General features: G+C 35.6%; 1 protein-coding gene across 2 annotated transcripts in view; it reads left to right on the plus strand.

Annotated features, from left to right (window-relative positions):
• LOC121413232 (transmembrane protein KIAA1109-like) overlaps window positions 1-19785 on the plus strand; it is a 119742-nt gene extending 99957 nt beyond the window's left edge. For both annotated transcript variants that reach the window (XM_041605980.1, XM_041605988.1), the window contains 3 exons: window positions 430-570; window positions 5247-5565; window positions 18012-19785. In XM_041605980.1, coding sequence (XP_041461914.1) covers window positions 430-570; window positions 5247-5565; window positions 18012-18276 — 725 coding nt within the window. In that variant the 3' untranslated portion in view covers window positions 18277-19785. The remainder of the gene's footprint in view (window positions 1-429; window positions 571-5246; window positions 5566-18011) is intronic.
• The last annotated feature ends 3223 nt before the right edge of the window (window positions 19786-23008 follow it).

Here is a 23008-nt window from a genome sequence, read left to right on the forward strand (position 1 = left end):
TTTCAAGGTACTGCACCTCCATGTGAAGCATAATCATATCATGTAGGGTATCATTTTAAAGAGAATTAAATGATCTATTCATTGGTATCAATCGCACATTAATGTTCACTTAAACCGAGGAGGGATTACCGATCAAAGTCAGATTTCCAAACTTTTTTAGAGTTTATATGAGCAGGAAATGGCACTATCATAATTATTGGTACATGTATAGTGCATGTTTGATTCTAATTTTGTCCTGTAAAATAGCAGAATAATAGCAGGGCCCGCTGGTAGAACAGTTTTTCGAAACTGAAGTGGCTACCCTGGGTAAATATACCTGTATAATTATTATTGATATAAAAATTGCTTATTTTGGGATTATTCTGTCATAATTATTTATCTTGATACCAATCCTCACTTTGATATCATTCTCTTGTTTTATTTCATCAGGGATACCATCTTCAATACCACCAGAGGTCCAGGTGACCTTTGTGACCCTCTTCACGGATCACATCAATGTCTCCATGGACTTTGAACTGATCCTCTTCCTGCACGACATGGTCCTGGCCTATATCAATTATAAACAGAAAGGTAAGAACCTGTCTGGTGTGTTGGGGTAGTGGTCCAGCGATCAGAGATAAGGTACTTGTAGCCGAAAAAGAGAGTTTTCAGCAACCATTTTGCGAAATTTGGATAATATACTAAGGCTAACAGAAAATTCCAATTGCAGAAAAGTGAAATACATTCTGAAGATTGAGGTTTAAATATGAAAGAGACAGGGGAGGGGATGAATAAAAGGGAATAATGAGGAGGGGGGAATCGTATGCGGAATGCATACCCACCAGGATGTGCATAAACTATTTTGTGAAATTAAGCAAAACTTTTAAATGTCATAACTTTCTTATTTCTATAAGTGTGGATATTTCAGCATGCTCTACTAGAATACGGTATCAAAATTGCTCAAATGCAAAAAACATTTTTTTGTGACGTCATCACTTCAGTACTCTATATATCGAGCGCAACATCACAAAGTGATATGCATTTGGCTGTTACTGTTTATCCTATTACAGCTTTCAATTGATACCAATTTCTTAACATTACATCTCCATTTGGCAGAAAAATCATATCATAATGAGTTCATATGCGAGGAATTTTTGGTGATTTTTATACACGAGATTTAGGGGTTTTCTGTATTATTGTTAATTACAATTAATTAATTGAAGTAAATTGTGAAAAGTGTTATTATACTAGTCACATCAAGCTTTAAAATGAGACCAAAGTTAAGAATTAAATCCCTAGCCCCCTTTATTATTCATGTTTGAAATATGAAACGTGTCTTTCCCATAGTTATTGTGCATACCGCTTCCACCCCCCATCCAACCACCCTCGCCATCTTTCGTGTATATTCACCCTAAAAATGACACCAATTTTATCCCACTATCTCTCAGTACAGCAGAGATATGGTAAGTAAACCCTGTCTAGGCCGAGGCCCCCCTCAATGATCCGCGCAATACTTTTGCCTCACAAATTTTTTGGATTGTGCAGTTCACCGATTTCTTTCATTCCAGTCTTGCACATCTTTTGAGACCACGTCCAGATACGTGGTTCTGAAATTACATTGTGCATGTTGGACCAAAATTGCTTTAAAACATGATTTTGTGTACAAAGTCAATGCAAATTGTTTTTTCAAACAAAAATCATAAATGAATGATTATTTTAAGTTTTGCTGGTCTAAATGGATTTATTATATGTTATTAATGATTTAAAAAGAGTTCCTGACAAAGTTCATTGAAAAAAAAACAATGAAAAACAATAGGTTAAAAAACCAAAGAAATACATAAGAAATAGCAAAAAAGAATTTAATACATAAGAAATAGATCTGATATCAATTTCTTTCATGCACATTTGCTAAGAACACCAAAAAGAGTTTTTAAACCGAAATTAGAACATTTGGAGCTTTATTTACTGAGTTAGAGGTAAAAGTATGATTTTGCATACTAATCATTCATAAATTAGCATAATCACTTTATAGTAATTTGCAAGAAATAGTTAAAGGGGAATGAAACCTTTGGAACAAATAGGCTTGTGTAGAAACAGAAAAATCAAAGAATAAGAATAAAGAAAGTTTGAGAAAAATCGGACAAATAATGAGAAAGTTATGAGCATTTGAATATTGCAATCACTAATGCTATGGAGATCCTCCCATTGGCAATGCGACAAGGATGTGTGATGTCACTGATGAACAACTTTCCCTTTGGTGGACTATAAAATACCCTCAAAATGTCTCTTTTTGCTTTTTCTTATGATGATACAAACTCTTTATCCATGATGTATTCTTGAAAAATATGTATTACATGCCCTCATGTAGAAAGAACACATGATCTATGGATAGATGTGATAAAAGAGGCAATTCAAGTGAAATATATACTAAAGTAATGGGGAGAGTTGTTCACAAGTGACATCACACATCTTTGTCTCATTGCCAATTTGCTATCTCCATAGCTATAGTGATCGCAATATTCAAATGCTCATAACTTACTCATTATTTGTCCGATTTTCCTCAAACTTTTGTTGATCTGTTTCTTTGATTTTTCTGTTTTCACACAAGCTATCTTGTTCCAATGGTTTCATTCTCCTTTAATATACAATTTTGTAGAGTACAGTATATGTCCCAGACACCCTGTGTCCCAATTTCTGGAGTGATTTAGCTTCTTGTCGAGGCCCTGGCAGCTGCAAAGCGAATTAGGCCTGGCGAGCGCAGCTAGCCACAGCCTCTTGACCTCTGAGCTGAATTATATATTCAGGAGGAACGTCTTCCTAATGAATATACATGAGTCATGAATATTACCGGTCACCAGTCCTAGTAAAACCAATAAAATGTCAAAGCTGTTTCATCCAGGATTCGGAATACTAGTAGTACACTATTCTGCAAGGGATTAATTGCGGGACACTAAAGGGGATATAACTAGCAAAATGCTACAAGTAGTGGTACTACTACTACTACTATTAGTACGAGCTGTAACAGACCCATCACTGCCCCCGAAACTTCCCGGGAGATCTGCCTGGTCAGACTCGAGTCAAGGCGAAGCACCAACTGAACAACTCGACGCCAGCAATCCCTCACTGCACCGCGGAGATCGATAATCAACGCAAATTAGTAGAATCACATGAAAGATGGAAAGATTACATTTTTCCATATCCTGTGGGTAGATTTACATACACATCTCGTCCTTTCAGTGCTGATTTAATTTCATCGACTTGCAAATCCTTAAATCTGTCATTATTCAGCATTTTAGAGGCTTATTCAATGCTCTTTGATATTTCGTCGTCACTCTTCACCGAGAATTCACGGGTCGTCATTCAAGATGAGCTCATGAATATTCAATATGACGTCATAGCAGCCTGAGCTCACATTGGATGATTTTCAACGACCAGTTTTCGGTCGGAATATTGGTAAAAACAATAAAAAACAAAAGAAAGTCAGAGAAATTTGGCTCAGATGTCAAGAGGCCCTGGCTCACTGCACTCTGCAGGGCCTCGACAAGAGGCTAGGCGTGATTGCGCGATAGACGGCAAAGATCTCAAGGGGGGCCTTTGAACCCCCCGCCATATGATCTTCTAAATTACCCGGCCTAGATAGGGTTAAACCAAATGAAATTTGAAAAAGCACAACAACACCACCTTTTATGTGGGGCAAGTTCGAGCAAATTTGTAATGCCCTTCTAAATATATGACTACTGTATGTATATTTATCAAGGCATCAATACATTGATCCTGAACAGCTGTGACACTCTAAGTATTGATATGAAGTGTGGTCAATGTTTATCTTTTGGTTATCCAGATGTCTTTATTTTTTATATGGTGAATATTACCAATCATCTTTCAGATATTTTTTCTCTTTCACTATTTCATTGCTGAAATAATATATATGAATGTTGTTACTAATTTGCCAGGAGCTACAGAATGATGAAAGGGATGCTCAGGGATGAAAATGTTTATACATGTATATAGAGTAGAATTCACAGAGCAAAATGCTCATCAAAATCTGGTAACATATAGTGAAGTTATTGAATTTAAAGTTTAACAATGATTTAGTGTGAAAACAGTTATATGCACGTAATATGTTATTACATGAAATCATAATTGTTTCATTTTTCATACCTGTACATGTGTGCATAGCCGAGCGAGACTATAGGCGCTTGTGCTAATTTTACATGTATTAATATGATTTCGTTATCAGTGTGGGGCCAATTTATACATGTACAAGCAGTTTTACACGTACTTCTGATGACCCCTCCACACGTTAAATATCTTTTTTAATTTCAATGATTTGTATACATGTATATGATTTTTTTTAATTGTGAAATAAAGTTGAATTCATTTAATGCAGGTGATACTGCCAGAGGCGCTCTACTTGTTACAATTTACAGTCACTGTAGTAACAGCAAACTCAATTTGATGTTTAGGTTAAAAATGCTCACTAGAAATGAGAAAAGACCCTTTTTGCACTTTTTTTCTGTTTCCTGTAGATATATTTAATGATGAGAGTTACCAGTGATATGTAATAATTTAAAGTTCTAAAGACTATGTAAACTCTAAAGCAACCCAACAAAAAGTTGATTTGAATAAAAAAGAGAAAAATCTATACAAGCATAACACTGAAAATTTCATCCAAATAGGATGTAAAATAAGAAAGTTATGACATTTTAAATTTTTGCTTAATCTTACAAAACAGTTATATGCACATCCTGGTCGGTATGCAAATTGGGAGACTAATGACGTCACTCACTATTTCTTATATAATTTATTGTATGATTTTTTTCTTCAATTTTTTTTGGGGGGAGGGGCAACTTACATGTCATTACAAAATGAGTCATGAGTCCATAACCCTGTGACCTGTTATCAGGGGAGCGTTTCATGCAAGGACTTGTCAGACGTTTTATCCAACAAGTCCCATTTTATCCGACAGTTACCATAGTAACATTGCTTATCAGCCAATGAAAATCAAGGAAAGATGTCAGATCTGACAACTTGTAGGACAAAAATGTTGATGAAACGCTCCCCTGATTTTCATAAACTTGGTTAGATGTATAAGACTTGAAAAGAAATATCTCATCTAACTGTGTAATCGGGCATCATGAGTTTGGGTGGCAATCACAAATTTCATGCTGGGGAGGGTCAAAATAAATTTAATCGTGCTTTAGAATTTGTCTGTTGTTTAAATTCTATTCAGTGAGTTTTTTTTCCCACATCCTTATCAATTACAGTCATGGCACCGATGAAACCAATGGCCTCGAGTCCGCCCACCAGCTCTCAAATTCCGTCCACTACCTCCAAGAAGATAGCCACTTTAAAGTCCGCTACCCTGCAGACCACTGCCCCATCTCAGCGCCCGTCATCGTCCTTGCTGTCATCGTCTTCCTCTTCATCTTCCCCATCGTCGACAACATCGTCCACTCCAACCGAGTCGGTAGAAGGGAAGAAGAGGAAGGAGAAGAAGGGAGGGACCGGGAATGTCGCCAAGGCCGGAAACAGCGACTGCCGGCTGTTTGTTTGCTCCACCTGGCAGCTTGAACCGACTATCAGGTAAGCCAAACTTTGATACTAATAATAAGCATTTATATGGCGCCATCTATCTAGATATATTCTGAGGCGTACAAGAAAAAGAAAGAATGAGAGAGTGTGGACTAGTGTCAAAGTGCCAATAATAATGTAAGAAAAGATCAGACTTCAGTTCAGATTTGAAAGTCTCCAGTGATGATATAATTCTTATGAATTCAATGACACATTATTCTAAATGGAAGGAGCTGCGGCAGAGGCTACTTGTGTTTCGGGAGTCTTGAGAAGATGCTGGTGTGATGATCTAAGGCTACGAGCTGGGGCATGATAAGGTCTTGTAAATATTTTGTTGCCAGAAAGATCCACCGATCCGAAATTTAAAGGACAAGGCCTCCCCCAAAAAAAGTACATTTGAATAAAACAAGAAAAATCCAACAAGCATAACACTGAAAATTTCATCAAATCGGATGTAAAATAAGAAAGTTATGACATTTTAAAGTGTCGCTTAATTTTGCAAAACATTTGTTTGCACATCCTGGTCGATATGCAAATGAGGAGACAGATGACATCATTTACTCACAATTTCTTTTGTAGCTTATTACAATATGAAATATTCTCATTTTCTCATTGTCAAGTGAAACAATGATTAATTCCTCCCTGAACATGTGGAATTAGTATTGTTTAATACTATATGGTTCAGTCAAGTTGGTCCTTATTGTCAAATCTGTAAAAATGAAATATTGTATGATTCAAACAAAAGAGATAGTGAGTGAGGGACATCATCGACTGTCTCATTTGCATGTCTGTGAGTTGTGCATATCACTGTTTTGTGAAAAATAAGGGAAACTTTAAATTGTCATAACTTTCTTATTTTACATCCGATTTTGATGAAATTTTCAGCATTATGCTAGTTTGATTTTTCTCCATTTACTCTAATCAACATTTCTCTGGGGTAGACTTGACCTTTAATTTGAAAAAAAAAAATTTCTACCAAAACCAAATGAATTTCCATTTCAAGATGGTTTCATATTGTTTTTATTGAGTCACCTATACATAGTTCAAATATATTTTGGGGTGCATTTCACACCAAAGGGTCAGTGCTGTTAGGTCTTCTCATTCTCAAACGTAATTCTGTGGTGTAGGTTGGAAGGCGAGGAGATGTTACATACATGTAATCTTGCCTTTTGTTGCATAGGTGTTATTGTTTTTACTATACTAGTAGCCCTACCGGCCTATTATGAAATACAGTTTCACTTTAGGCCATGGTCTAACTGTGTGGTAATGTTATGTGACGCTGAAAATGTGTGTACATTTTATGTATTTTATTGTTTGTTTGAATGCCTCAAATGAGGGAAAAATAAGGGTATTTTGATCGGCCCAAAAGGTCTGAAGCACAGTAGTTGATCCAATACAAAGGACTCTGGTGGAGACTTTGGTATGAACGTATATACAGGTTTATTATACAGGCCAGCTAGGCAGGTCAATCAACAGGCATGGTATCCATGTTGCGGGAGGTGTGTATGGAGTGCTTAGATATCCATACTGATATCGTAACAGTAGTCAGTCAGACTCTGTTATATTTTGTTGGGAAAATACATGCAATTCACTGCAACAAAAGTAGAAAACGTGCAAAACTGGGAATGGGTTTAAATAATTATCAGGGATTTTTTTATTAAACTTCATCAGGGAAAAATCAGGGAATTTTGTTTTCTCGAAAAGCTGGGTACCCTGGTTTGTGGGCCATAGGCCACCAGAATGTGATAATGTTATACATATTCAATCATTTGAAACTTTTAGGAACAAGCAAACAAACATGATCTGGATAGGCTACATGTATTCACTTTAATTTGGATATCCATTTCATGTTTTTGTTTGCTTGTTCCTAAAGGTTTTAAAGGAGAAATATATTGATTATGAATGTGGTCTTATTATATATCAATGGAAAGGTAATGATGTGGGGATCATCAGTGGGTCATTCAAAAATACCGAAAATAATACAAAAAGGTGAAAATCGCCGATTAAAAAACGCTAAAATGCCCCTCCGAAATATGCCTCGCATCGGTCTCTGAATTGACTGGAATTTGATGACGTCACTGTCTGTACTAGAGGCGTGATTGGCTCTCCCACGTGAAGCTCCACTTGCATGCAAAACCTGTTGCGTGGGTACGTTTTCTCCACACTGTCACTGAATACTTCTATCACGAAATGAAAGAAAACCCAGAATTTTATCTAGATTTGGATTTTCAAATTGATGATTTTAAAGATGAAGAGAATGATGATGAAGTGAACAACACAGTGAGGTAGTTGGAGGTAAATAATGGGGGAACAATGCCGATGATTATGATGAAAATTCAACTTGCCTGACGATCACAAGTAAAGTCATGTACATGCCGATTCGCTACCAACTCATGCAGCTGCTGCTACAAGTGGTAGCTATACGTACACCGCGCGGGCCAAATTAAATCCATGAAAATGAATAACCACATCAGAGAGAGTCTATCATAAGAAGGAAAATAATGATATAACTGTACTTACAAACAAGTGAATAATCCGAATTAACCTGAAAGCAAATCAACTCAACGAATAGCAGCAGACGATATGCACCGACCATAAACTTCATGTGGCTGGGATAGATTGTCACTCGTTCTGTTAGATGTAATTTGTAACTCATTAATTTGACAAAATTACGAAACTCGGGGAATTATTTATATATATAAAAATATAGTAACATCTCTTATTATTTTTTGTATTACGATAAAACCTCTTTTGAAGGAAAACGTTGAGATAAACTAAAATTACTTTTAAATCCCCCCCCCCCAACATGCGTAGCTTGTATGTCATTGCAAACAAACCATCGCAAACATGCACGTATTCCTTCCTTGCTGATTGAGAGCTGTGCAACACGTGCATAGATCTATTCTCTCAGTCTCAGCCAAGGCGAGCAAACAATACGGCATGTGTTGTTGTGATGGTTTGTTTACGATCACATAATGCTACGCATGATGGGATGATCTTTTACATCTAATTTTAATTTACCCCAACGTTTTCCTTCCAAACTGGTTTTATCATAATTCAAAAAATGATAAGAGATGTTAATATTTTTTTATATAGAATAATAATTCCCCGAGTTTCGTAATTTTGTCAAATTAATGAGATAAAAGTTACATCTAACAGAACGAGTGACAATCTATCCAGTCACATGAAGTTTATCGTCAGTGTGTATGCCATATCGTCTGGTACTATTCGTTGAGTTGATTTGCCTTCAGGTTCGGATTATTCACATGTTTGTAAGTACAGTTACATCATTTTCCTTCTTGTGATAGACTGTCTGGATGTGGTTATTCATGTTCAGCATGAATTCAATTTGGCCCGCGCGGTGTAGCTAGCACTTCCAGCAGCATTAATTGGTAGCGAATCGGTATGTACATGACTTTACTTGTGATTGAGTTGCAAGTTGAATTTTCATCATCATCATCATCGGCGTAATTCCCCAATTTACCTCCAACTACGTCACTGTGTTGTTTCACTTCATCATCATTCTCTTCATCTCAAAATCATCAATTTGAAAATCCAAATCTAGATAAAATTCTGGGTTTTCTTTCGATCATTTCGGGATCGAAGTATTCAGTGACAATGTGGAGAAAATGTACCCTTGCAACAGGTTTTGCATGCAAGTGGAGCTTCACGTGGGAGAGCCAATCACGCCTCTCGTACAGACAGTGACGTCATAAAAAAATCCCCAATTTCGCGGACGTAATTCTGCGTGTTTGAAGCATTCAGAGAGAGAACTTTAAACTATCAATTAACTGAGTTTCATCCGTCTCCATGATAAATGATGTACACCATCGTGTTCTCCTTATTTTCTCCTTTATTGTGATATATGATTCTCCAGTTTTACGATTTTCAATATATTTCTACTTTAAATGATTGAATATGTATATATAGCCCAAAAGATACACTGAAAAGTAAAAAGAAAAATGTGAAATGCATAATGCAAATAAATTCTATTAGACCTAAAGTAAAAGAATCTGAAATTCAAAAGAAGAAAGAAAAGGAGAGGGAAAAAAATAAAAATATGAAAAGTAGCAAAAATGTGAAATGCAGAATGCAAATAAATTCTATCAGACCTTAAGTATAAGAATCTGAAATTCAAAAAGAAGAAAGAAAAGAAGGAGGAAAAAAATATGAAAAGTAGTAGAGCTGTGTTCTATCCCTTTGTTTCTATTGTGGAGATGTTTATGAATGGTCAAATGAGCTGAAAATAGAGATTTGTATCATTGGATATCCATAAGGTGGTTTCAGACCGCCTCGAAGTTCGCCAGTTCCAGGTATTCTCTGATCGGGAAATTTACCCCGATCAGAAAATACCAGGTATTTTGGTAATGTGAAAGCAAACTACGCGTAATTTCCCCGAAAGAAAATACCCGCTAAATAGTAGGTACTTGGCGAAATTACGAGAACTTTCGTGGGGATTTTTCCAAGGTCGCAGGTATTTTGGCAATGTGAAAGCAAATTACGGGAACTTTTATCCCAGCGTGTCGTTGGGCGCGGCGGCGTGGGTGGCTGCTGGGCAAGTGATTTTGAATCTCCCGCCTTGCCTGCTTATCAGACCACACTGTGCATGCTCGTAACTTCGGGAACTTATCCCGAAGGATGTGTTTAGGGGCGGTGTGAATGCAGGAATAATTAGCGGGTATTTTGTAGCCTTAAAAAGTTCTCGTAATTTAACGGGGATTCTTGTGATCGAGGCAGTTTGAAACCACCTACTGGGCATTGAGATCACAGAGCCCACCAGCGGTTTGTGGTCAATTGAGACACGCCTGGAGCACAACAACATGAAAAGATTTAATTTATTATTGCATATGATGATCATTCATAAAAATCAGATGGGTATTTCATAAAGTTACTTACAACTTTACTTGACTGGAACATGTTCTCATGTCCTAAAAATGAATAATAATAATATAGGTAAAAAAAGTAAGTCCCCCCTAAATCAAATTGCTGTAACTTCTGAACAGAATTATTTTGAGATATGATATTTCGTAGGTAGTTTTTTACACTCATTAAGCAACTCCTGGGAAAAATGAGATTGATCGGTTGAGTCATGCATGAATAATTACAGATTGAATTAAAAATGACCATTTTTGAAAGTCACAAGAGTCGTTTTTCAGATTGTGCAAATACAAAGTTGGGCAAAAATTGTTTTAGGTGAACTTTATGGTGTTAATGCTGTTTTACTATCCATCATTTAGCCACTCCACACACAATTTTGATATCGTATGTTCATGGTTGAGTGAGCACAATATTGAAGGGGCCGCAGAAGCAGATTTTCCCCTTTATTTTACATATTTCACATTAGCTCCTCCTGACCTTGACATATATGGTGTGGATTATATTTTTTCCCATGACATATGTTGTGCTCAGGAGGCAAGATGCAATTTGAAAGAAAATGAGGAAAATCTGAAAATTTGTGTACAAAACAAATGGAAAGTTGTCTGCAAAATCAGCCATTTTGAAGCACGTTTGCCAATTTGAGGATGCCCATAGAAAGTACATCAAGAGTTTTCAAACTCCCATAACTTGCTTATTTCATTACCGATTTTGATGAAACTTTTTTTTTAATTGTTCCTCTCATTTTAGCTTTCCAATAAGATTACTTCTCTTCTTGGGTTTTGGTTTCCTTTAACTTACAAACCGCTTTATGAAACACCCACCAGGAATGTCAAGCCTTACTTGAACCTCGTGAAGGGTTTCCTTTCAGCTTAAAAGCTTACAGAATTCCATCCGGTTTAGTGTTTGGTGTCTTTTGGGATGGGGGGGGGATTGCTGTATAACCTGAAACCATGATATTATGTTTTATTTTTTTTTTTTTGTAATGGGTTGGCCTATCACTAGGTTTCTTCATTTTTCGGCCATTTCCCTCCTCATTTTTGTATAACTTATATGATGTACATTGTTATTTTATACACTGGTATTCATTGACTATTTCATGTATTTTATCTGATCTCTTGAGGAGAAATAAACTAAGCTTGAAACTTAATCTTGTGAAAAGAATCTAGTGCATTGTGGGAAGTTACAGACGGACAAACACTGCCTGTCAGGTCAGTCGTTCAGATTGGGGACACTGTTCGCCGACTTGATATGATTTTTATGCTATGTTTTTTAAGTTTCAGTTTATGAAATTTTATAAGAAGCAAATCGTAAAAAGTAAGTACAAAAATTCCTAAAAAGAAAAAGGGATAAAAAAGAACAATAGAATAAATGATGAATTTTTATGTAAAGATATACATTTCCAGAGAGAAAGAAATGAAAAAAAAAATAATGAATAAAATTCTAAAGACAGAATAAATCAGAGGCACAGAATTAGTTTGAATAATTAAAATCTCTGCAGAAAGGTTTTAATAGTATGGTATTGTTCACAGATGTGAGCTAGTTATGATGAGGGATAATGAAATATTTAAAAGAATGATTAAAGGATAATGCAGTACAGGATGTGTCGTCCATCTATTTTACATGAGCATCTAATACTTTAAAAGCAACCGAGAGGGAGTTCGGACATTGCTCCCTTTGATGTGGAAAGATTTATGTTAGGTATTATACACAGAATTCATTCCGGCACTTCATTAATTTCTTTAATGGCAGTGTTTTTTTTTATAATATTGTCATTTATATGTGAGGTGGGGAAAAAACTCAGATTGATGGTGTCAGTAAACTCCACAATAAAGGCTGCTTTTTACCTTTTTTCCAACAAAGGTTTACAAAAACATCTATGGTTGTATACATTTTCAATATTTCTGTCAAGATATACATGACGTACATAAGCTCCTCCATTTGCATGCATTATTGTTGTAGATCTTTAGGGAGTAGACAAAGCAGGATGAGGATAGAAAGACTTCATGAGCATTGGCTGATTGCAGATGACGGTTGTACATGCATCCAATAACTAAACCATGAATATTAAGAGTTGCAGATAAGCATTACTTCTTATAATTTAATAATAATGATGATTATGATAATGATGATGATAATAATGATAATAATAATGATATAATGATAATAATAATAATGATAATAGTATTGACGATAATAATAGTAATGATAATAATAATAATGATAATAATTGTAATAATAATATGATAATGATGATGGATGGTGATGATGATGACGACGACAATGACGATGATGATGATGATGATGATAATGTGACTTATTAAGTTCCACATTCACTTTGAATTGCTCAAGGGTCCAAGGGAATAACAGAGTTTGATAGAAAAATGAAACTGTACATGTATCTCCTTTAGCCTCATTTATTCTAAAGTGTGCTCCTTCTCCCTCTTATAAGGTCTACTCTGGGCTGCAAATAATTGTATCTAAATGAATAGAGGGTTCACGTCATGAATATTCATTAGGTGGGCTGAGGATCATAATTATTTCATTCGTACATGGGTTTGTAATATGTCTCCCATTATAATAAAATACATGTATTTTGTATTTAATAATGAATAAATTTGTTGTCAGTCCAATTTTATCATTCTTTTAGGAGAAAATTAGCATACACATAATTTCATGTAATAAATTACAAAAGAACAAGTGGGGATATGTCATCATCATTTTGCTCATGGAATATTCACAAAGATGTGCATGGAACTGTTTCACCAAAATAAAGCAAATCTTTAAGATGTCATCACTATATTATTCCTTATCTGATTTTGATCAAAATTTCACTGTTTTTTTGTCTGATTTTTCTTTATCTGATGAAATCATATTGTTTTCAGCCTGGAGTACGTCTTTAATTTCACTTGCAATTGTTACATCCACAATAGTTGTGGTTACATAGTATTGATTGTACTTGATTGCTTCATGTACATTTAAAGATTAATCCTTGAAGATGCAGTATTATATTGTCGCGATGGATTATGTTTTTAATTTACAGGGTTAAAGAGAAATTCCAGTAGTTGCAGTAAACACTGATTTCATGAGAAAGTCTGTAAAACAAGGCTTAATTGTCAGTATATCATCGAAGATCTAGATCTGGTACAGTTAAATTAACTGAACTTTGTGAAATCTTGAAATCTATGCTGAAAAATGTTCACATCGAAGATCCCCAACACAGATAAGCGCACTTGGGACAATGTATAATTATTGCTTAGGGCGTCGGGCCCGACGCTCTACCCGAATCCTGTGCTTATTTGCTGATTTCTCAGCAATTACGCAATTTCTTTCAGAATCCTTTGGCACATACATTTTATTTATACAAACAGACACTTTGGTGGTCATTTCATTGGATTCTGTACGAACTCATTTTTATATCGTTACCAAAACTAGCATTTACCTTTAAGTCCAGCGCACACTATGCAACACGATGCAACACAATTTTAAATCGCAATTTGCAAATGCTAAAGCACCAAGAAGTAAAATTATTTCATTTGAAGGTCGGCATAATGTTAGGAATAATAAAATCATAATTTTGCTTTGTGGCAAACCCTGTGGTAGTCGCAGGCGATGATGACATTATGATTTGGAATTTGATTTTCGTTTATTCTTACTGCGAGGCTCGGACTAGACTAAATTTCGATTTCGGTAATCCTACCACAATTTTAACCTCTGATCGCTAAGATTTTATCGGTTGGACTGTTCATATCAAATGTTATTGCAATTTCTTTGAAATTCGTATCGAAACAAATCGCATACATGTAGTGTGTGCTGGGCTTAAGAAGGGAAAGTGTGACTTCAATTTGTGAAAAATTGTACAGAGATTGTTTTTTCTACCTTCTAACATGTTTTAGTTGTTGGATTTATGAAATTAGTGAAAATGGTGAAAGTCATATCAGTTTATATTGCCCCCCCTGAGCCCCCTCTCTATCTGTCTCACACACACACCTAACATGCACACAAATTTCACTCACTCACACAAACTGACACACCCACCCATGCTCATATGTACATTCTGTGTCCCATTTCATGCCTTGATCTTCTTTTTCTAATCCCCGCCATACTGTCGTCTGCATCCTTATGATTTTTCTTCTAAAAAAATGCACACTTTCAATCAACAGAGAAATATAGCTTTGTTTGTCAGGTTTTTCTTTCCCAAAATGACATTAAGGTTGTGTTCAATGTTGATTTTCAAATTTAAACACCGACATGAATCATGATTGAAAACGCAATTAGAAAACACCAAACACAAACACGATCAACTGTGAACTGTTCAAAGTCGAAAATAAAAAGCCCTTTACATGTTGATCCTGCTTTCATAAGCGCAGTTTTAGTGCACAGTTTGACCCATCACAAGGGTCAGTTCTGGCACCTGTTTGTGTAGGCTTCCGCTGTGAGTGTAAATTTGAAGACGTTTCAAAACTCAATTGTGTTCAATGTCGCATTCGCGATGCTCAAGGTTGTAAGATTTGGGCTGATCGCGTTTACAAATGCATTTTTTTCTGTGTTTAAATTTTTCTCTGAATAGTGATTTGAAATACATTTACTTTTACGACCGGGAATAGTGGACATTGAACACACCCTTTGTTTGTCATGATATATCTTTGTTTTGCAATCACGTTTTCAATCATGATCCATGTTGCCGTTTAAATTTGAAAACCAACATTGAACACACCCCAGCTCAGGATGCATGTATCAGAATTGACAATTGCAAATAGATCTCGTTGTGCTCATCAAGGTTTTAACTACCGTTACTAGTGGCAGCATTATCTGGAGATATAATGGCTTGTTGATGGGATGGGTAATCCACCTTCTCCGAGCTTGTGAATAATTTATTTCTGTATCAAGAAAATTGATCCATCAACTGATGCAGGAGGCATCATGAGCTTTCTACAGGATTCTAAGGGTTTTGATTTGATGTATTAGTTTCAGATTATCAATCTCCATGACCCCACCCCCCCTCCCTGCCCCATTAGGTGGTTTCAGACTGCCTCGAAGATCGTCAGTTCCAGGTATTCTCTGATCGGGAAATTTACCCCGATCAGAAAATACCAGGTATTTTGGTAATGTGAAAGCAAACTATGCGTAATCTCGCCGAAAGAAAATACCCGCTAAATAGTAGGTACTTGGCGAAATTACGAGAACTTTCGCAGGGATTTTTCCAAGGTCGCAGGTATTTTGGCGATGTGAAAGCAATTTACGAGAACTTTAAGCCCAGCGTGTCGTTGGGTGCGGGAGCTGTGGGTGGCTGCTGGGCTAGTGATTTTGAATCTCGCGCCTTGCCTGCTTATCAGACCATACTATGCGCATGCTCGTAACTTCAGGAACTTATCCCGAAGGGTATGTTTCGGGGCGGTGTGAATGCAGGAATAATTAATGGGTATTTTTTAGCCGAAGACAGTTCCCGTAATTTAACGGGGATTCTTGTGATCGAGGGGGTTTGAAACCACCTATTCTCTCCCTCCTTCCATCCCTCATCCCCTACCTCTCTCTATTACTCTCTCTTTCACTCTCCATCCCTCCCTCCCTTTCTAATATCCTGTGGATACTATTTGCATATAAGCAGGGACGGAGTGACGTCACAATGGCAGCACTGACCTCAGTGCGATGAAAACATAGTATAAGAAACGCAATGCAATAATGTGAGAAACAGCACTGAAAATTTCAGATAGATTCGTAAACTTCCAGATAACGAAATGGGTAAACTCGATTATCACGATGTTCAACACAAAGTATGAATTCATGCGATGTTTGTGTGTTATGCATCGTAGGCACGCCAAAATGCTGCGCTGCTGTACGGGCAGGTCAGTTGCTAGGATTTGAGATTCAAAATGCCCGGATGATTGCCCCGGCCTACATGAATTTCTCACTATCGCTCTCACCCGGCCTTTCAATCTCACTTTCTTTCCTTCCTGTTTTAAATACAAAGGCCCGAATTCACAAAGGTGGTTTTGAAAACCCATGGTTTATGCAGATTTCCTGTATAAATTACGCTTAATTTAGCGTGTATCGTGCACTTGTATAAAACATGTCCAATGCTGATGCTTGCTTTTGTCACAGTGCGCCAAATCAACGCCTGTTACCATGGCTAGATACGCTATTTTATTCATGAGTCTACTGTTTGAAGAGTGGATTCATGAATAAAAACAGTGGACTCATGAATAGAATAGCGTATCTAGCCACAGTAACAGGCATCAATTTGGCGCACTGACAAAAGCGCGCATCAGCATTGGACATGTTTTATACACGTGCCCGATACGCGCTAAATTAAGCGTAATTTATAGTTTATACAGGAAATCTGCATAAACCATGGACTCAACCGTGGGTTTTCAAAACCACCTTTGTGAATTTGGGCCAAAGTATCTGAATATCCTCACATGCATCCCGACATGCTCTCCTTTTCTCCCTGTTCCAGATATTTTCATTTTGATGAAAAAAAAATTCTGTGCAATTACCAATTTATTTTCCAGGTGTCTTCACTACAACCTTATTATTTAGCTCCCAAATTCAACTGATGTTACATTTTTATGTTAGAATTACATGATTCCCTTTTGGATCCCTCCTTTTTTTTATTATTCTTTGAAACATAATCATCTAGATGATTTTGATTTGATTTTCAGTAATTCATTGTTTCATAATTTTATTTTTTAATGATTTTTGTGTTATCTCCATTTCATTTTGTTACAAAGTTATGAATAGGTCATAAAAAGAAAATAGCATGCGTAGAAACACTTGTATCAAGTGCCCTATAAATGTTTTTTTATTTCTATCGTTATTATTTTGGCCAAATTACTATATTTCTTTTTCTTTGCTCAATCAACTCCAGTGACCTCATTTTATAGTTTGACCAAATTTTTTAACACGCATTGAAATCATGCCACATACATAGTAAAAAAAAAGTTATAAAGAGTACACATTGTGTCCATTTTAATCCTTCACTTTTTGTTTATGGCCCAAAAAATGTTCGAGGGCAGTAATCCCTAAATTCTTTAAATTGGAAATACATTCAAAGAGTGAGATCACCCAAGGGATACAGAAAAGATGACCTGGGCTTCGTGTTACAATAGAGCTATGGTAACACGAAGGTTTGCGATGAATTGCAAGCATGAAAGAACCGCACTGATTTGCTTTCTGTTCAGTATTTTAAACTGAGCGCGCGTGCGACGGCGATCTTGATTGGTCATCGATATTTAGCAATTGATTTGCAAACCAAGAGACAGGTAGCCTTTATCTGTGATACATATTCATTTTAAATGGGAGATGGTTTTGATGGTCACGAAAAACATGTTTTTACTCTAGACAAGTGGCCACTAAGATAGGTTTAGCTGTGTATCACAGCTTAAAATCAATCCCAAACATGCATTTTAGAATGTAAATGTCAACAAGATGAGAATGCAATTGATGTTAACATTTCTTGAGAACACTTGCTGAACAAACAAGGGTCCAGCTGAGATTATAAACCCAATGTACAGTTACCGATACTACAGGATTCTTTATCATTATCTTTGTTTTTACTATCATCATTTTAATCTCATCTGTAGGTTGTTGTCTTGGGGCGGGAAGCAGATTGAGCCTGTTGGGGTGGACTATATTCTCCAGAAGTTGGGATTCCGTCACGCCCGCACCACCATCCCGAAGTGGATCCAGAGGGGTGCCATGGACCCCGCTGACAAGCTCCTATCGCTCCTTGCCAAGAACCTCCTCATGATCATCCTTGAAAGGGAGAAGAGCGATGCAGAGAAGCGGCAAAAGGACAAGGCTCTTCCTGCGAAAGGTTCCTCAAAGCCAGCTTTCCCAGGAACTTGATCCGTACCCTGCTCAATGGTGTCAAGACTCTACTGCTCCAAGAACGTCCTCATGAGGATCGTAGATACAGTGATGGAGCAAAGTAACAGTGAAATCTCTCCAAGTAAGTACTTCCTTCAGATTCCATCTGATGATCTTTTGATCGGAAGCATTTGCTTCATTGCTGCAATGGGCAGATCTTTATGTTGGAAGAATCAGGGTTCTTGAGGTTATAGCCCAATACATTTTCAACTCATTCTGGGACTTGAGATATTGGAATTGTGGGAATATCTTTACTATTAACTTACAAGTGTAGTGGATTGGTACATATTATGTGGTGCCAACTGGTGATTTTTAAATGTTAATAGAGCTACTGGTTTTCAAAGTGACCTGGACAATCCAAAAATATAATGACGAGAGCTGTCCACTCTAAAGACATCTGAAGCAGCACAAGAGCAAGGTCCCTGCAGGAAGTTGAGATTCTCTACCGGCACATTCCTGAGACTCAGACCAATATGACCAAGAGCATCTCCTGAATATAGTGTGAAGCAGAAGGTTTGAGTCGACTCAAGGAAACCAGAATAGACACTCTTGGGAATGTTCCACGGGAAGATGAAAGATTGAACGAGTAAATATTTCTCTGCATACATATATTTATTCTATTTAAGTGGTCATTTCTATATAAGTCTACCTTGCTGAGATTTTATGAATGATATGAGTGATTGAGAGAGTGAAGGTTCCATACCTTGTATTGTATGAACCTACAAAATGATTTGTTTCTTCATCCATCTTTAACATTCTTTTACTTCACTGTCTTTCTTTCAAATGCAGCATTTAGAACATCTGTACTAGTTTTCCAGCATTCACAAAAAAACATTTTTTTTTTAATGTGTAATGAGAGGATCCTGGAATCAGGCTCTATTTCTGTTGCTATTGAAGAATTTATAAAGAGGTTGTTAGGGAAAGGAAGCAAGGCATTTTTAAGGGGAATAGTTTTGACAGTGTATCCCCTGTAACATTTTGCTCCAAATTCTAAAAGGCCAGTCATGTTAATGAGATGTACATGTATTTAATTAGTCGTGACATTCTTTATTCCTTGAACTGCTCAAATCACATGTCAGTGACATCAACCAGTGCCAAGAAGATTTGCAAGCAGATCTATCAGAAAAGAGGTACATATCCCAGATAGCGCATGAAATAATTTGTTTGAAATCAATTTCTGTGTGTGTTGAAAATTAAGAGGATCAAACCTTCATGTTCATGTAAGTAAGTACTTAGTTTTGTACTAGACTGAATGCTGTTGTTATAATATTCCAAATCTACTGTTTTAAATGTATACAAAGTTGAAAGATTCATTGACATTCATTTTATGAAATATTTACATACAACATGCATGATCTGTTGGGTATTTTGTAGAACACTGCGATAAAGAAAATATAAAAATGCATGAATTACATGTAGCATAAGTATGTACATTTATGCTGTTAATATCGTAAAATTTGATAATCTTTGTCATGCTTTCTGATATGTCATGCAAAAAATGCAAATATTGTAAGTCTGTATGATAAAGTGGAATGTACATTATATAGATTGTACAGAGATTTACCAAAAATATTTTTTTCTCTCTCATCACTTAAAGCCATATGTTGTTTGACAATGGCGCCATATGTATAGATTGGCACATGTACTTGTGCAACGTGTGTACAATATGTCAACCAATTATAGGTGAGTGCCAATATGTTCTAAATGTATGTGCGATATTTACATGAATGTTATTTCATTATTAAGTGTTTATTGTGCAGAAGTCAATGTCTTTGGCATACACCCAAAGCAGGTTTGTTAAAGAAAAGAGAGCAAAAAATAATTATATGTGATATAATTTTCTTTTTAACAGATTGCACATCATTTAACAAAATTTCTATCAACAAATCTGAACCAAGCCTTTAAAGGGGAAGTTCACCCTGATTATTGCGGACTGAAATAATCGCTAGAGGGTATTCATTCGTCTCGCAATCTACTATGGTCAACAAGGAAATTCGTGATAAAGAGTTGCAGCAGCAATCGAAAGCTCGTATGTAGTGAACACTTTTTGCGAGAGTGATACGAATATCCTTGTTGACCATAGTAGATTGCGAGACAAATGAATACCCTCTAGCAATTATTAAGAAAGTTATTAGAATTTAATTTTATTCTTCATGTCATAAACGAGCAGTGGCCCTGTGTAATATATAAAATGCATAATTTTTATTTCTAATTGTTCATGATGACTATAGATTTTCTTTCAGGAGCATATGTGGAATAATTTGTCTGTTAATATACCAAATGTACAATAAAAATCATTTTCATTTTTAAAATGAGAATATGTCACTTCATTGATTCTTTTTTTAATTTATGATACGGGTTCATGAGAAGCTGCTTGCATATGATGTCACAAATAAATAAATTAAAATTCTAATAACTTTTTAAATCTTTGATGGATTGTCCTCAATCCTTCCCCAATATTTTCCATTATTTTTTCTATTTTTACAACAATCTTTTTGTCAACCGGGAAACTTCGTCTTGAAATTCCCTTTCACCAAGGAACATGTTTTCATTGTATATTTCAGAAGTTTTTGGTATGTATATTTTTGTATGAAGGGCACATTGTTCCGACATTGTATTCTGTTATTTTTATAGATGTGCAGAATAGGAAACTTAAATTTGGTTTTTAGTGAATTGGAAAGTATAGATCTCGGCATTTAATATTCATATTCACTGACTTTTTCACTTTTCATGAAAATTAATTTGTATATTATTTCAATAGAATATCATTTCTACTTGGGTTCAATTATTATTCATACACCACATATGCACTTTAAAAGTATTTATGCTCGATTTACTTTCAAGTTTTACCACTTTTGATTGATTTTGTGATCCTCTGAAGTCTGAAATCATGCCTGAGGTACTCTAATTAATCATACTAAATTTGAAAAAGAAAATTACCTCTAAGCCAGAATTAAAGTGACTTTAAAGAATGAAAAAGATGAATGATTTTAAGCATGGATGTGTGGCACATGTGAATTCGGAATGTGCATGTTCAATTCAATTTCGTTTGTGGAACTTAATCACTACATATGGCTTTCCGCTAGGAATACTTGTTTTCCTGATATGTAATTGGTAAAATAAAAGATGTGACAATAACAAAACCAAGTAATTGTATTTTGTTCAGATTATTTCCTGTATTATGCAGTGAACATTGAGTTTTTTTTTTAGCACAATATAGACTTGAGGTTGATTTTCTATGGATATTATTTTCATTTATTTGTATACATGAATATATTATCTCATCTTTCTTTTTTGGGGGGAGCCGGGGTAGGAATTTATTGGTCCACATTCTTGAATGAATACAACATGGTTGTTCATTATTCTTTTCCTATTAGACTACTTGATATTAATGCCATATATCTTTGTTAGAGGACCAATGGCTGAGTAAAAAAATTATAGTTCGGGCTTCCATTTCTTTTTTGGAATTGAAAACAAGAGAATATATATTTAACACATATAAAAAGCTTTTTCTCCTATTTATTCTCGATTTTACTTTCAATTCACAGTGGTTAATATACTACCCTCTTCCATTCCAAGAAATCAAGTGTCCAATAAAAAAAAAACTAACTTCTTTATCAAAACCACAGTGTCTCTATATTTTCCTTGTTTATACTGATAGAGTATTTTTAGCTGTTGCTTTGCTGTATTTTAAAAGGAAAGATTTTCTTTTAAAGGACAAGTCCACCCCAACAAAAACTTGATTTGAATAAAAAGAGAAAAATTCAACAAGCATAACACTGAAAATTTCATCAAAATCGGATGTAAAATAAGAAAGTTATGGCATTTTAAAGTTTCGCTTATTTTCAACTAAAAAGTTATACGAACGAGCCAGTTACATACAAAATGAGTGAGTTGATGACATCACTCACTATTTCTTTTGTAATTTTTTTATATGAAATATGAAATATTTTTATTTTCCCGTCATTGTCATGTGAAATGAAGTTTCATTCCTCCCTGAACACGTGGAATTCCATTATTTTAACATTTTGTGCTTCAGGCAATGAGGTCCTAATAATCAAATTCGTAAAAATTGAAATATTGTATAATTCAAACAATAAAAAACAAAAGAAATAGTGAGTGAGTGACGTCATAGACTCTCTCATTTGGATGTAACTGGCTCGTTCATATCACTATTTTGTTGAAAATAAGTGAAACTTTGAAATGTCATAACATACAGGTGCTCTCGAGCCTCTGCTGCAGGAACTTCTTTTATTTAAGGATAAATTTTTAACAGTGTAGATTTTGTACAATTTGGCCCAAGACAAAGGCCTGGCCAACTGTGGCCTTGGGACCGGCCTTGACTAAATCCGATGCTTTATGTTCTTATTCCTCAAGGCTGTACTTCTGAAATTGTGTTTTTTTCTAGTGCGCATTATTAAGAGGAAATAGTGTAACTTGAATACATGTAAGCAAATATTGATTGGACATTCATACTTTTATTGTTTGTTGTGTATATTATGTGTATTTTCATGATAAATGCTTTTATATTATAGTCGTGGATTAACCATTATTTATATATCATTTCTCTCCAAGCACATTATTAAAGATTATAGAATGCATTATATAGGAGTATTCATGTGAATGGCAATATCTTAATCTGGACATAGTGTTAGGAATGCCTGTAATAATTGTAAGCTATGCATAAGAGTAAATACTGCCAAAAGGAAAA

Source organism: Lytechinus variegatus, chromosome 1 (assembly GCF_018143015.1).
Source record: "Lytechinus variegatus isolate NC3 chromosome 1, Lvar_3.0, whole genome shotgun sequence".
NCBI classification, from domain to species: Eukaryota; Metazoa; Echinodermata; class Echinoidea; order Temnopleuroida; family Toxopneustidae; genus Lytechinus; species Lytechinus variegatus.